This window comes from Notolepis coatsorum (assembly GCF_963971535.1).
Source record: "Notolepis coatsorum genome assembly, chromosome: 5".
Lineage (NCBI taxonomy): Eukaryota > Metazoa > Chordata > Actinopteri > Aulopiformes > Paralepididae > Notolepis > Notolepis coatsorum.
In genome coordinates this window covers 162,855,664-162,872,833 of record NC_140169.1, presented here as the reverse complement: position 1 = coordinate 162,872,833, position 17,170 = coordinate 162,855,664, and the positions used below count along the sequence as shown (strand labels likewise).

At 46.1% G+C, this 17,170-nt stretch overlaps 1 protein-coding gene across 1 annotated transcript in view; it reads left to right on the top strand.

Annotated features, from left to right (window-relative positions):
* col28a2a (collagen, type XXVIII, alpha 2a) overlaps positions 1–17,170 on the top strand; it is a gene marked incomplete at its 3' end in the record, with an annotated part of 142,147 nt that overhangs the window by 100,189 nt on the left and 24,788 nt on the right. Inside the window, 3 exon segments of the mRNA XM_084314357.1 lie at positions 13,283–13,351; positions 13,464–13,532; positions 14,734–14,802. Coding sequence (XP_084170483.1) covers positions 13,283–13,351; positions 13,464–13,532; positions 14,734–14,802 — 207 coding nt within the window.

Sequence of the window (17,170 nt, the reverse complement as noted above, 5' to 3'; positions counted from 1 at the left end):
TATTAATATTCCATATTTATACCGTCTTGTTATCTTAGCGTGACATCTTAACACATTCACGGCCATTCGATTTCCCCATCTAGCTATAGCCAGCTTTCCATTACACACTTTCACTGTGCGTCACGTTGTTTGTAGAGCTAAATCTATATTTTATATTATAGCTGTTACGAAGGATCAGATTAAACCGAGTATATATATTTATTTGTTGATATATATTGAATAGTATTTGTATATCGTTTGATATCCCTTGTATATTCCTTGTACATATACACGGAATATCCCTTTAGCCTACTATAGCCCATAATAGTTCATTCTCCTATTGGACAAAAGGACCAGGCGCCAGGGGACCAGCCCCCGGAGTCAAGTTCAAAGTTACCGACAAGACATGTCTGTACTAGCCCCGGCCCTGCCCAGGGATACGGCGACAGAAATGAGAGTGGCACTATTTGTTCACCGTGCATATAAATATGGCGCAAGTGAATACAGAGGCACTTAGTCAGAAACTTAGTAACCAACGTGAAGCCTCACCCACGATACGACGTGCGGTGAAGTATGGCCTGTTTGGCCCCAGAATAGCATTGAGACCGCGTGCGAATTAATAACTGAATTGTCAGAGTTTGGCACTGTACCGTCGAGTGCGACGTATTTCTATTAAGTTAATAATAGTCTATTGTGTATGGTGCATCGTGCGGTTAGAGTTCTAAAGTGACCAGCATCTCCAACGCTTCCTCGTGTTAGCTAGATTCTTATCCAGGCTGGGCCGACCACATGGCGCTTTCATCCGAGGAGATCTAGGCGAGGACCGAATGGACATGTACACTGGATTACCTACCCGACGTCTGCATAGCCCTGTGCGGCTGGAATATATATTTGCTTTGGTACTGTGATTTGTGGAGCGGATAATCGCCGACGCCTGTGAGTGTTGGATTTACCCCGAGAGGAGTCAAGGTCGAGTCGGCGCTCAGAGAGCCTGAGGCCGCCTAGCTTTCTTCACTGTGGAGCTACAGCCTACAAGAGAACCAAGCTGTATTCGTCTGCGGATCAAGAGTCTATCGCACTGTCTTCTGTACTCGAAGTCTCCCTAGATATCGTTGACCAGACGTTCTACTACCGACAGCTCTCCTACCCCCCCTGCCGGCTTACAACCGGGAGGACCCCTTCCAGTATATCCCGCTATATCATTAAGTGTACCATAGATATAATTCCCTAAGAGCCAGGTTGTATACTTGCCTCCTGCGTAACCAGAGAATGGACATTCAGTGTTGATTTGCCTACGAATACTCATTTGCCTTACAAGTGCAATCAAATGTAATATAAGTATCATATGTACCTTTTGCTCCATTAAATACTTGATTAATACCTTTGACTGGAACCGATTTCATTGTGGGAAGTGTTCATCATATTCATATATTGTGTACTGTATGGCCAGTAGTTAAAGTACATAAAGCGGTAGTGGTTTAATGATACCATACTTATCAATACAGTCAGGGAATTTTACCCCTCAGTTACAATTGGTCCTTCGAGCCGGAGGGTAACTAGTGTAATATTAATATAGTGGTATTAATATTGAAATGGCCTATGATGAACACTCCACAAAACGGTCCTCCTAAAGTAGATCGCCCGCAGCGTAGACGGCAGCCACCTCAGTACTTAGAGGATTACGCTGCCAGTATACTACCTAGCCTTCTACAGACGGTAAACGCGGTAAAAGTAGAAAGTAAAATTATGTCCGACCCTATCAACCAGGATACCCCGACCACAGAGGCCCTAGTGGGTTCTAATGTAACTGACCAAGCTCACGGTGGGGACCAGGAGGGAACCGACACGACTTTACCCCCCGCCAAGACCGAAGAAGTAGTCCCCGGAGAGCTCCGGGAGGAAGACAACCCTCCAGAGATGGAACTCTGCACGGTACAAGATGAGGAGAGCGCCGCGGAGATAGAACTCCAGGACTCCCCGCAGGAGAACGCATCTCCAACGAGTACTGCCAGGAGCGGATCACCTCAACCAGCGTCTTCCCCCAGCGAGGCGGACAAGATGCTGGCACAGGCGTTCCTCGCCAGCCTAGCAGCCTCAACAGAGCGCGATCGACTCCAAGCACAGACGCTTAGTGAGCGCGAACATTCTTCCATGGAAAGAGAACGCATTCAAGCGCAGCAACGGAGCGACGAAGATCGTATACGTCTAGAGATTAGACGCCTTCAGACGGAAGAGAATATGGCAAGAGACCGGGCCGACACCCAGCGTGCCGCTGCCGGTGCCCAAAGAGAAGCAGAGCGCGACAGAATACAAGCGCAGCTAATGGAGCAGCTGATCGCCAAGGCAACACCCCCTCCCTCCGCACGGGGTTCCAGGGCCTCATCAAGACACGGGTCAAGGGCACCCTCCCCTAACCGATCAAGCGACCCTGAACCCGACCACCAGAGAGAGCCTATACCCCCCTCCGAACCCCTTCCCGGACCGGTCCCAGTGAGACCCAGCTACAAGGAAGGAACGGTGTACACCGCGGAGAGGCTAAATAGACGACTACAGGATCTAGATGACCTGACAGAAGAAGAAGAGGGAGAGGAGGAGAGTCAAGCCCGCCAGCAGCACAGTACTCCACAGCAGCGGTTCTCAACAGGGGTTCCCCGGCACACAGGGGTTCCGCGGAGAGCTGCCAGGGGTTCCGCGAGATGCCTGGCAATGTTCTTTAAAAATATAGAATGACAACAGTCTTATTTTGAAAATCCTATAGCGGGTCTCATTTCTGCCCACGCGCAGCTCCAGCTAAATAACTAGGCTCCGAAAGCTAGCAACATTTAGGTCATTATGATACTCTTATTTTGAAACTCCGTGGTGTCGTGACTCATATCCGCTCTACAGCACACAGCCAATAAGGATGCATCTCAACGGAGCAGTGAGCTTAGCGTCTCTCAGCTCAGCAGTAGTAGCGTACTCTGGATCTGGAACGCGGACATTGAAACACAGCAAGGATAGTGTTTTTGCGACCCAAAACAAATCCCTGCTGTTTTATTCCGCAACGGGTCAAATGCATATAACATGCTTTGCAATCCTTGCCATTCCTTTGTGGCCACGTTGTGTTTAAGACCGGAATTAATGTCCCTTTAGCATAAGCTAACAACAAGCCCTGTTCAGAGCGACAGAGAACAGCAGGGTGGGGACTTGGAAGGAGGACTGGGAAGGAGGGGGGGGGGCATTCTCCCTCTATGTGTGTGCGTTTGAAAATATATGATGAAGTCAGACTACTATATTATATTGATAGTAAATGTACTGAGGGTGGACAGACAGATTATGTTGATATTTAAACATAAAAAATACAATACATAATAAATGTATCCATGATCATCATGCAACATAAAACAATTGCAGGAACGGTTTGGGAGAGGAAGGTGTTTTAGGTTGCGTGTTCCAAAAAATTTACTTAAAGTTTAAAGCTCAATATATCAAAACGTGGCACTTTATAGTGAACAGGCACTTTATAGTGAATCCAAATTATTTTTTGGATTACAGAAAATTATCCCTAAAGTGCTATCTGATGCAGCTGCATTGTTTTCCATGAAAATACCATATTTGGATAAGTTTGACCATTTCTAAAAATCTGAAAATCATTAAGTCACTCTGGATAAATAAAGACTTTACAGACAACATTGAGACAAAGCTTCCTGACACATCTCCATCCAAACTCTTGGAAGAACTCATTGAAATCTCATCTGATACCACCTGGAGAGCTAGTTTCAGAGTGTGGTGCTGAGTACCAAGTATCTCATGATGCTGCAGTTAAGGTGTTGATACCATTCAGCCCCACATATCTGTGTGAAGCTGGCTTTTCATCCATGACAGCTCTGAAAACAAAATATAGGGCCAAGTTGAGCCTTGATGATGACATGCGTGTTGCCTTGTCAAAGATCTCCCCACGTATTGACCGTATTATTAGCCAGCAGCAGCGGACCTCGCATTGAGCTAGAAATGTCCACTGAGTGAACGAGTGCTTATTTTCTGTATTTATTTATATTTTTTGAGAAATAGTAACTTGGTGATCCTTTTCTGTATTTAAAAAAAATACATGATTTTCTGTTTTTGAGAAATTGTCAAACTTATCCAAATATGCTATTTTTATGGAGAACAGTGCAGCTGCAACAGATAGCACTTTAGTGATCCTTTTCTGTATTAAAAAAAAAATACATGATTTTCAGTTTTTTCTTAAATAAACATTATTTTGAAAGCAAGCACTTTTGTCATCAGATTCAGACAACTTTATTGATCCCGCGTGGGGCAATTCATATTTGCAGATTCACCAACAAGCAACAAAGACAAACAAACAACAAAACATCTCAACGACAGCACGGCAAATAAAGAATCATTGTATCATCATTGTAGCAAAAAAGACAGGACCGAAAAAGTCTTTATCGTATGTAGGGGTGCCCTGGAATATTTTATTGAACACAGGGGTGCCTTGGCAGCAGAAAGGTTGAGAACCCCTGCTCCACAGGACCAGGAGGTCCAGTACAGCCCAGGCTCTACCCCCGCGGCTCTGCGCTACAGACCCCCGACTCTATTCACGGGTGAGCATGACGCACGACCAGTCCCGAGGAATAGCACCTGGATACGCGGGCCATGGTACCCTGCCGGTACCAGCCCACCGAGAGGCGTAAGAGGAGACTCGCCTAGGAGGCCTCTCTTCCAACGCTCACCGATGTGCCAGCCATCTACGGCGTCATACATTGGCACACCGACGTTTCCAGACTTCACCCATGAGAACCGAGCACAGTACACGGAGTTACGGATGTGCTTAGAGACAATGATGGTTGACGTAGCTGATGAACGCCACAAGTATGCTATCCTATTGAAGCACCTCAAGGTGCCCCGAGCGCACAACATAGCGCTGGCCTATGCCACCTCTACTACCCCATACACAGCGGCTCTAGCAGCGCTCGACCAAAGATATGGACGCATATGGGATTACGTAATACAAGAGATAAGGCATATTGACCGCCTACCCCCAGCAACAGACAATCGCTCACTAGACGACCTGTCTATCAAAGTACAATCCCTGGTAGGGATGCTGGGGGCGCAACGAGAAAAGGGTATGCACGAACTATACGCAAACTCTAATGTCGAGAGGATTTTAGAGAAGCTGCCGCCCGCCCGACAAGAGCGCTTCAGGCGGCAAAGAGACCACCGTGATCCTAACGGTCCCGAGCCATCCCTCCTAGACCTAGCCGACTTCCTGGCGAGAGAAGTCAGCAGCCTACGATTGGATACGTTCGTGCGGAGCACACCAAGCTCCAGAGAGGGACCTAGGAGAGCAAACGATGGCCGAAGATTGGTGACTGTCATGCACCAATCAGAATCAGTACCGAGCAGCAAGAACCACAGTACCCCCTCGATGAAAGAGAAGTGGAAGATGGTGTGCCCGTACTGCGAAAAGGAACACTGGTTGTCACAATGTGACATGTTCAAGAAGATGACCGCTGAAGAAGTGAGTCAATGGATAAAGTCCAACCGACGCTGTTACCGATGTGCGCGCAGTCACATGGCAGCCGATTGCCGCTTAAAGAAGAGGTGTAGTCGGTGTGACGGAGCCCACCTAGATGTCCTACACGACAGTAACAAAAGAAAGCCTGCACCTTCCAGCAGCACAAAGGCAAGTGTTATGTACATTGACCCCGCCAGCAGCGGGGGCGCCCAGGTGCTCTTAAAGGTGGTCCGCGTAACACTGAGTTACCAAGATAAGGTCATGGACACTTACGCCGTCCTTGACGACGGGTCAGAGAAGACCCTTCTCCTCGCGTCCGCTACGGCCCAGCTGGGGCTGCGGGGGAGCGAAAACCAGATGACGATTCGGACAATAAGAAGAGATCTAAAGACGATAAAGGGCGAGAATGTCTCCTTCACTATCGCAGCAAGCGGGCAGCCAGAGAGACGGTATAGGATTACTAATGCTTTCACCAGCCAAGAAATAGGCCTATCACAGTACACCTACCCCATCGCCAAGCTGATGGATAAATATGTGCACCTGCGCCAACTACCTATCCCGCTCATAGACGGTGCCACCCCGACCCTGCTGATAGGCTCCGACCATGCAGACCTCATAGTCCCGATAGACCGGGTCCACACAGGACCCAGAGGCTGTCCTGCAGCAGTCGAGACCCGCCTAGGATGGACATTACAAGGCCCCCTCGCTAAGTCTCTTAACCGAACAGCAGCCACTAACTGCCTCCACTCCAGAGTGACAGAAGAAGACACCACTCTCCTACAGCACGTCGAGAGGCTATGGACACTAGAGACAATGCCCTTTAAGAACGAAAAGAAAGACATTCGTTCCAAGGAAGACATTTACGCTATAGCCCTCCTCGAGCAAGGGACAAAGAGAGTCAACGTCAACGGAGTGATGAGATACGCAACTCCACTCCTGAGGCGAGAGGGTATGCCTACCTTTCACGCCACAAAAGAAGCGACGGAGCGGTATCTATTGAACACAGAGACCCCGCTAGCCAGAGACCCCGCTCAAGAGACTGTGTACCGCGCTGAGATTAACAAGCTAATCACAGCGGGACACATAAAGAAAATTGACATTAAAGAGGCCGATCAGACGACCGAATCATGGTACGTGCCGCACCACAAAGTCCACCACAACGGCAAGGATCGTATTGTGTTCAACTGCAGCTACCAGATCGGATCACAAAATCTGAATAAAGAGCTCTTGCCCGGCCCAACACTCGGCCCCTCTCTACTAGGCGTGTTACTACGTTTCCGCCAAGACCAGGTGGCCATCAGCGGCGACATCAAAGGGATGTTCCTGCAGGTGAGACTAGTGGAGGAGGACAAGCCCCTGCTGCGGTTCCTATGGAGAGAGAGGATCGGGGATGAGCAACCAGCCATCTATCAATGGGAAGTCCTCCCTTTCGGAACCACATGCAGCCCATGCTGTGCTACGTTTGCACTGCAAAAACACATCGCAGAGGACCCAGCAGCAGATGAAGAGGTCCGACAAAGTGTAGGAAATAGTTTCTACGTGGACAACTGTTTGCAAAGCGTCTCGACGCCAGAAGAAGCCGAGGCTCTTCTACTCAAGCTCCGCGCCTCCCTGATCAAAGGCGGCTTTGATCTCAGGCAGTGGGCCAGCAGCGACCCGCAAGTATTGCGCAGCCTCTCCCCCGAGGACAAGGCAGCGAGCAGCGAGACCTGGATGGCGACCATCCCAGGAGAAGCCCAAGAAATGACACTAGGACTAGTCTGGCGCTTCAAAACAGACTCGCTCCATTATAGACACAAACCCCTGACCAAGGAGCAGGGAAGGTCGACGGCACTACCGACCACCAGACCAAGTGTATACAGAACACTCGCCAGACAATATGACCCGTTGGGATGTATTCTACCTTACACCACCAGGGCAAAGATGATTGTAAGAGCGTTATGGGACAAGGACCAGGGCTGGGACGACCCCATACCCGAACACCTTGCATCCACATGGAGAGAGTGGGAGACGGAACTCCGCTCACTCCCAGGTGTTAACATACGCCGCAGCTACTTCCCACCCACAGTGAGGCCAGAGACATGCAAGATGGATCTACACGTCTTCAGCGACGCCTCCGAAGTAGCCTACGGTTCGGTGGCTTACTTGCGTGCCCGAGAGGAGGGAGGAGAAATACATACTGCTTTCATCCTGGCTCGCTCAAGAATAGCCCCACGAAAGCAACAATCTATCCCGCGTCTAGAGCTCTGCGCAGCCCTAGCAGGAGCGCAGCTCGCCACGTTAATCCAACGTGAACTCACCATTCCGGTGCAAAGAACAATCTTGTGGTCAGACTCCACGACAGTACTCACATGGATCCGGTCTGATTCGTGCAGATACAAGGTCTTCGTGGGAGTCAGAGTCACAGAGATTCAAGAGTTAACAGAAGTAGCGAGCTGGAGGTATGTGGACACAAAACACAACCCAGCCGACGTCATCACCCGGGGAATGTCCCTGGATGACCTCACCCGTCACAACCTATACAGTGACGGACCAGAGTTTCTCAAACTCCCGGAAGAAGAGTGGCCTACACCCACCCCACGGGAGGCGAGTAAAGAGGAGGCCGAAAACAAGAAATCTATGTTCTGTGGATTGAACACACTCGTCTCCACAGACCCCGACATAGACGATTGCCTCACCCTAGAGAGTGCGCAGCTAAAGACATTTCTGTGGCAACACCCAGAGGTTCAGCCCACTACTGACATTTCAGCAGCTGACTACGAAGAAGCAGAACTTCTTCTACTACAACGAGCCCAGAGAGACTGGTTCCCCGACGAGCTAGACTGTCTACAGGGAGCAAAGCCCATCCCATCAGACAGCAGACTGCTCCACCTAGCACCCGAGAGCGACGCCCATAGTCTCATCAGAGTGGGTGGTCGTCTGCGGAGAGCCCCAGACTTACCGGATGACGTCAAGTACCCGATAGTCTTGAACAGCCGACACAAGGTCACAGAGCTGATCATAAAGAAATACGACGAGGATGTGCACCACACAGGGGCAGAGAGAGTCTTCGCGGAGATCAGACGTCGTTATTGGATACTGCAAGGGAGAGAAGCAGTGCAGCGCTTCCAGCGAACCTGTCTAGACTGTCGTAAGTGGCGAGCACAGCCCAGTATACCCCGGATGGCAGACCTACCTCCCTGTCGCCTCCGACTCGGCGACAAGCCCTTTCACTCCACCGGTATGGACTGTTTCGGCCCGCTGTATATAAAGAAAGGAAGAGGAACCGAGAAGCGGTGGGGTATTGTATTCAAATGCATGACCACCCGAGCGATACATATCGAACTCCTTCCAACCATGAGCACAGACTCATTCCTTATGGCCTTCCGAAGATTCACATCACGGAAAGGAAAACCGTCTACATTATTGTCTGATCACGGGACAAACTTCAAAGGCGGAGAAAGAGAGCTGAGAGAGAGCTTCCAAGCTATGGGCCCAGAACTTAAGACCCACCTCGCTCCATCCCAGATTGACTTCCAGTTTAATCCCCCGAACGCACCTCACTTCGGGGGAACTTGGGAACGAGAAGTACGTTCCATAAAGACAGCCCTGTACGCCGTGCTTGGGGCCCAGACCGTGGCGGAAGAAGTCTTAATGACAGTCCTCACGGAGATCGAGGGAGTATTGAACTCAAAGCCCCTCGGTTACGTCTCAAGTGATGTAGCAGATGTCGACCCAGTCACCCCCAACACACTCTTGATGGGGCGGCTGGACCCCGCGCTACCCCAGACAATGTACAGGCCTGAAGAAGCGAACGGCCGAAGAATGTGGAGGTACAGTCAAGTATTGGCTGACAAGTTTTGGAACAGCTTCCTACTCCACTACCTACCGTCTCTACAGACCCGCCAGAAATGGGTAAAAGAGAGAGACAATTTGACAGAAGGAACAGTCGTCATGATTATCGACCAGTCACTACCCCGAGCTATGTGGCCGGCTGGCCGCGTAAGCAAAGTGATCACCGGTGCCGACGGAAAGGTCCGAGCAGCTGAAGTGCTCGTCCAAGGGCGGACCTACACCCGACCCGTGGCGAGGCTAATAGAACTGCCAAGGCTCCCCGATACCATCGATGACGACCATGACCCCATGACTTTGTGAATTGACTGACCCTCACAGCAGACATTGAGTAGTGGACAGTGCGGTTAATCTGTCTCTGCTTAGCTAATTAGGTGGGACTAATTAGGGGGCGGCTGTTACGAAGGATCAGATTAAACCGAGTATATATATTTATTTGTTGATATATATTGAATAGTATTTGTATATCGTTTGATATCCCTTGTATATTCCTTGTACATATACACGGAATATCCCTTTAGCCTACTATAGCCCATAATAGTTCATTCTCCTATTGGACAAAAGGACCAGGCGCCAGGGGACCAGCCCCCGGAGTCAAGTTCAAAGTTACCGACAAGACATGTCTGTACTAGCCCCGGCCCTGCCCAGGGATACGGCGACAGAAATGAGAGTGGCACTATTTGTTCACCGTGCATATAAATATGGCGCAAGTGAATACAGAGGCACTTAGTCAGAAACTTAGTAACCAACGTGAAGCCTCACCCACGATACGACGTGCGGTGAAGTATGGCCTGTTTGGCCCCAGAATAGCATTGAGACCGCGTGCGAATTAATAACTGAATTGTCAGAGTTTGGCACTGTACCGTCGAGTGCGACGTATTTCTATTAAGTTAATAATAGTCTATTGTGTATGGTGCATCGTGCGGTTAGAGTTCTAAAGTGACCAGCATCTCCAACGCTTCCTCGTGTTAGCTAGATTCTTATCCAGGCTGGGCCGACCACATGGCGCTTTCATCCGAGGAGATCTAGGCGAGGACCGAATGGACATGTACACTGGATTACCTACCCGACGTCTGCATAGCCCTGTGCGGCTGGAATATATATTTGCTTTGGTACTGTGATTTGTGGAGCGGATAATCGCCGACGCCTGTGAGTGTTGGATTTACCCCGAGAGGAGTCAAGGTCGAGTCGGCGCTCAGAGAGCCTGAGGCCGCCTAGCTTTCTTCACTGTGGAGCTACAGCCTACAAGAGAACCAAGCTGTATTCGTCTGCGGATCAAGAGTCTATCGCACTGTCTTCTGTACTCGAAGTCTCCCTAGATATCGTTGACCAGACGTTCTACTACCGACAGCTCTCCTACCCCCCCTGCCGGCTTACAACCGGGAGGACCCCTTCCAGTATATCCCGCTATATCATTAAGTGTACCATAGATATAATTCCCTAAGAGCCAGGTTGTATACTTGCCTCCTGCGTAACCAGAGAATGGACATTCAGTGTTGATTTGCCTACGAATACTCATTTGCCTTACAAGTGCAATCAAATGTAATATAAGTATCATATGTACCTTTTGCTCCATTAAATACTTGATTAATACCTTTGACTGGAACCGATTTCATTGTGGGAAGTGTTCATCATATTCATATATTGTGTACTGTATGGCCAGTAGTTAAAGTACATAAAGCGGTAGTGGTTTAATGATACCATACTTATCAATACAGTCAGGGAATTGTACCCCTCAGTTACAATAGCTATGGATACAATATCATGGTCATTTGACAGTAAGAACCTTCCGTTCAAGATGCAAAAAAGAAGTGGAGCTAGGACAAACTTTTGTCTGATCTTTTGTCTTAAGTCCGTTGGTGAATGAGACCCATTGTCAATGTGTTTGGAATGAGGACTGCGTTATGACTCAACCATGTAAAAATGTTCAGATTAAGTAATTTAATGGTTGACTCTACACAGTCCTCATTCAATTCAACAATCGATTATTACTAGGGATGTCCGATATTATCGGCCTACCGATATTATCGGCTGATATTGGCATTAAAATGTAATATCGGAAATGATCAGTATCGGTTTTCAAAATGTTTATTTATTATTTTTTTTATTTTTTATTTTTACATTTATTTAACCTTTATTTACCCAGGCAAGCAAGTACTGTAAGAACAAATTATTGTTTTATTTATTGTGAAAAGTATGCATAATGTTGTGTTATTTCCACGACAAGAGATATGTAAAAAAGATCCACCGCACAGAGAAATAAAGCAGATGGTGGCATGGCATTTCCAGATTTTTTCCAATATTTTAAGGCGTACACATTAAGACCATTGACAACATGGTTTGACCCCCAAGCATTAGTATCCTGGAGAAAATTAGAAGAAAACATAGTAGCCCCACATAGACTGAAGGACATAGCATACACTAAACTACCAATCAAGCACTGTGAACGAAAATTTGGCCCCATAATTACTCATGCGATCCGGATATGGCGTGAATCACAAAAAAAAAATCCTAACCCACATAAATGGCACAATCATACTCCCTTATTCAATAACAATGCACTCTTAATTGAAAAACGACCTATAAGATTCCCTATATGGGAAGAGCAAGGCATACACTCATTAGGGGATGTTTTTAACAAACAGGGTTTTTGTAGTGATAAAGAAATACGCAAAAAAATGTAATCTCACCAAGTCCACATGGCTTTTTTACATACAGTTACAGCTATGTTTGAAGTCTCACGGTGTTCCATTAGACATACCAATTGAACACCACAGATACCACAAATTCTTCTATGAAAGAGAGACATCGAGAGGTTTTGTTTCAGATTTTTATCATCAATTACTAACGTCCTCGTATGAAACCCTCCAACTAGACTCTGTCTGGAGGAGGGATATACCAGACCTGGAAAATGACTTTGATTGGCAAGGAGCCTGGGCAAATGTCCGACTTACATCAAGGAACCCGGATCATCAACAAATCAATCTTAACTATATTCACAGGACACTTGACTCCTATAAGACTGTGCAGAATGGGTCTTAAACAAGACTCCAAATGCTCCCAATGTACAAATGGGGACGAAGGGACATTTATGCACATGTATTGGGACTGCCCACCAGTTAAGGCATTCTGGAAAGATGTGACCAACAATTATCAAAACTCGTATCTTGGAATATACCTGTACACCCCTCGGTATTACTATTGAATGATGTTTTTGAGTTTGCAGTAAATCCACAGCTAAAGAGATTGGTTTTATCGGGTATCACAATAGCTAAAAAGCTGATCGCATCACGCTGGTTTCAACCGGAAAAAATGTGCCGGAAAGTTTGGTTTCTTACATATCTCGATGTGATTTATCAAGAAATATCTACAGCAAGAATTCTGGGTCTCAATGAATCCAAAATGTCATTGTGGTTAGAAGTGGTGGAGAGAATAAAAGCTAGCTTATAATGGTAGTGTCTGGTTAGGTGCGAGGGACAATGGAGGTACTTCCCAAGGTGGGGTCCGGGAGGGGGGGGTTCGAGCTGGAGCATATGTGTGTAGGTTTTTAGATAACAGGTATTAGGGGTATATCTTATATAAGACAATTAACTAAAATGTGATTTCATTGGATGTGCTCTGACTATTAATGCTTGTATATCTTATCGTGTGTTGTCATGTTTGTTTATGTGTTTGTCTAAAAAATTATAAAAAAAATAAAAATAAAAATAAAAAATAAAAAAAATATAAAAGATATGTAATGTTAATTATTCGTTTTTTTGGGGGGGGGAACCCCACATCGGTATCGGTTGATATCGATATCGGAAATTAAGAGTTGGACAATATCGGTATATCGGATATCGGTAAAAAAAAAAAGCCAATATCGAACATCCCTAATTATTACAATTCATTATTATTATTATTTTCATCTCACCGATAACGGCTAGTATTATGCGGGTTGGTATTCATGAATAACCGCCGGTGTGTTAACAGGGTGATCGTGGCAACCACGGTCCGAACGGTCCGACCGGTCCCAAAGGCGACGGCTACCCGGGTCCCACGGTCAGTACTGCTACCAAACCCCAGCGTTCTTCTTATTTATACTGTTGTCAGTGAATGGAGCCATAATAATACAGATGACTGGTGTATTTACTGTTGTTGTGTCTTTGTCTAGGGTCCCCCTGGCCTGCCAGGATTACAAGGAGAGCAGGGGCCTGAAGGGCCTGGGATCATCGGTCCCAAGGTATGAATGAATGAATGAATGAATTAATGAATGAATGAATGAATGAATGAATGAATGAATGAATGAATGAATGAATGCATGCATGAATGCATGAAAACTTTATTTAACAGATTGCAGAATGGGTACAATAATACAGTACTGCTCAATACACACAATTGTTAAGGGGTTGCAGACCAGAGAAAGACGTTTGTCTTGTTTACATCAGGGTCCCCCATTTTCAATTCATAGTGAAATTTATGACATACACAACATACATGACATCATGACATTTATGACATAGGGACATACATGACACACAGGTACTGTATATAATAGTACTGTTACATTTGTGACATATATGATATGCAAATGTACAGTACTGTTACCCAGAGATCCTAACAGAAAATATATACATATGATGGGGAGGAGACTGTACATTAGGAGGGCGTGGGTTCGGTGGGAGAAAATATATACATATGGTGGGGAGGAGACTGTACATTAGGAGGGGGTGGGTTCGGTGGGAGAAAATATATACATATTCGTGGGGAGGAGACTGTACATTAGGAGGGGGTGGGGGGGTTTGGTGTGTGTGTTTCCATGTGAGCACCTGTGTGTGTGTGTGTGTGTGTGTGTGTGTGTGTGTGTGTGTGTGTGTGTGTGTGTGTGTGTGTGTGTGTGTGTGTGTGTGTGTGTGTGTGTGTGTGTGTGTGTAAGTATACAGCGTTGTGTGGTATATGTTGAGTGATGTGTTTGTTGTGTGTTCCGTGCGCTGTCCTGTGAGGTCCTACTATCCTGGTGGTACCATGTCTGTCAGTGCGTGCTGTGTATACTATGACCTGTGTGTGTGTGTGTGTACACTTACTGTAATAATCACCCAGGCAGATTCCTGTGCATTCCTTGCGTTGCTGAGTAAAAAAAAAGAAGCATTAACCCTTTCACTACCACACTACAGAAGGTTAACCCTTTCACTACCACACTACAGACGGTTAACCATCTGCAGTGTGGTAGTGAAAGGGTTAACCGTATGCAGTGTGGTTGTGAAAGGGTTAACCCTTTGTCGTGTGGCAGTGAAAGGGTTAACCTTCTGTATTGTCGCAGTGAAAGGGTTATTAACCTTCTGTATTGCCACAGTGAAAAGGGTTAACCCTTTGGTATTGTGGTATAGTGAAAGGGTTCGTTGGTTCTCACGGCACATGTTGTGTGTCTGGTGTGTCCGTTCCAGGGAGACGTTGGCTTCCGGGGATTGCCAGGTTTGCCCGGCCCACCTGGAGAGGGTTTACTGGGACCGCCGGTAAGCAAAACGATGTAACCACGATGAATGTATTGTAGCGACCCTGGGATTTGGGTGATTGGTCAGCCGAGCTGTCACTCTGCACTCTACCAACCTGGGGCTGGCAGGCGACGCTATTGGGTCACGCGAGCCCGGGGGTTGGTAGAGGGGAGGGGGCAGGGGCTGACCTGTGGGAAGGTATAATTAAGCATTACATCACGTGCAGGAGTGTGTTATACTCATTAGATCACGCCTAGGGGTGGTTGTTAGGCCTGACGCGCAGCGGCGTGATCTAATGAGTATAACACACGACTTCAAGTGATGTAATGCTTTTATACAATGGCCGAATTCACCCAACCTTATTGCTATACAATAAACACACAGTAATTGAAGCATAATGGAGATTTATTCACAAAACCATCCACAGAGAAAGTAGATCCAATAGTAGATCCAAGTCTGACAAAAAATAATAATAAAAAATCTACGGCCATTTTAATTTTAATTTTTTTAAGTCTGCGATATTTCTTTTGTTTCACAATGGGTCATGACAAACCAATTACATAATCCAACATATGTGTAATGAACTAACATATTCCAGTTGACTGTATCTTTTTTGGAGGTTTCGTTCAAAATATATTCATACTTCCAATTGTCTATCTATGGCGGACTTATTCAGACTCATTCAGAAAAGGGAAAAAAAGTTATTCGGTTGTGGGAGGTATCTGGGGTCACGTGGAGTGTGTTATACGAAATAACAATGGCTAACTTGACTGTTTCAGCCAATCAGAATCAAGATATTTGTATGCCATTGTATAAGAGGGTGTTACACCTCAGGGTGCGCTCTCTTGGCGTATGGGAAGTTATGGAGTTGAGGCTACTAATGTCAAGCAGAGGTGATGCACCCCGTCTTGTGTACAGAGAACCATGCCTAAAGTGTTGAATAAAGACATAAGTGAGAAACAACAACAGCCTCGGTGAGTCATCCGTTTCCGAGGACGTTACAGAATCGATCCACATCTAATGTCACCAATAGCAACCTCTCGACAGATTGTCATGCTCGATGTCACAGTACATTACGCTGTGGAGTTTGAAGTCTGTTTGATTTGGTTGATACTAGGGATGGGCATCCATTTTCGAATAGTCTTTAAATTATTTTTTTAAATCGAATCGTTTATGCAAATAGTTTTCTCAAAAAAAAAAAGGATTTGACCTTGTTTTTACCGGCAACTACACTGTGTAGTGTATTGAGAGGGGACCCTATTAACTGTTGCACCGCTGAACAGCATGCTGGGTACAGCTCGCTAGCTAGCCAGGTAACATAACAATAACAGTCTGTTAACAGCTGGGAGAACAGGAAAGATTAAGATTAAGAGAGACTGGAGATATACATGGTAGCAACATTTTCTACATTTGAAATGTTGTTTCACTAAGTTCACACATTTCAAGCATCAGTGATGTAACATTCAGAATGAAAGCTTTTGTTCCCGGAAATACGCTAGCCTGGTCCGCTACCGTTAGCTGTTAGCAATGACAGCAGCCAGCTGATTGATTGATTGAAAAGTGTATTAACAGATTGCATAATGGGTACAGTACAGTACAGCTCAATACATACAATTGTTAAGTCAAGTAATGTATTTATAGAGCACATTTAAAAGCTCGAGAGCCAACCAAAGTGCTGTACAGTACAGTCAAAGCATAAAATCATTGTCCTATAAAATACACAAATACAAAAAGGCACAACAGGACAGGACAGTACATTCAAAAAATAGGACAAGCGGAAAGGGGAGCACAAAGTACAGTATAGCACACCAGGGACAGAGGAGCACAAGAAGAGATACAAGAGGGAGGGGGCAGGATAAAATTGCATGGGAGTGTGTGGGTTAGGGTGTGGGAGAATCAGGATTAATCGAAGGCTATAGGGAATAAAAGTGGGTTTTTAAACGGGCCTTAAATGTCTCCAGCGTAGGGGCAGATCGATTGTTAAGGGGATGCAGACCAGAGAAAGACATTCTTCTTGTTTACATCAGGGTCCCCCATTTTCAATTCATCATAACATATATGACACACACGACATACAGATAGACAGTACTGCTACATCTATACATTTATGACATACCAGATTTGCAAATGGGTGGTTGACGTTTTAGGCTGAAAAATATATCGCATATGAGTAATGGAAATCATTCAATTCTGTTTTACGGACTCTTATCTTTCAAAAAATATGTGGTATTGTAGATTTTTTCGTGTAGATTTTTTTTCCCATTAGTATAATGTGCTAGTGAGTACAATTGTCATATGGTGTGACATGAAGGTTATTCTGTATACAATTTAAAATGGGTGTATTTTAATTATGTCTATTTTAGTGCTGTCAGGCGATTAAAAAAATGTA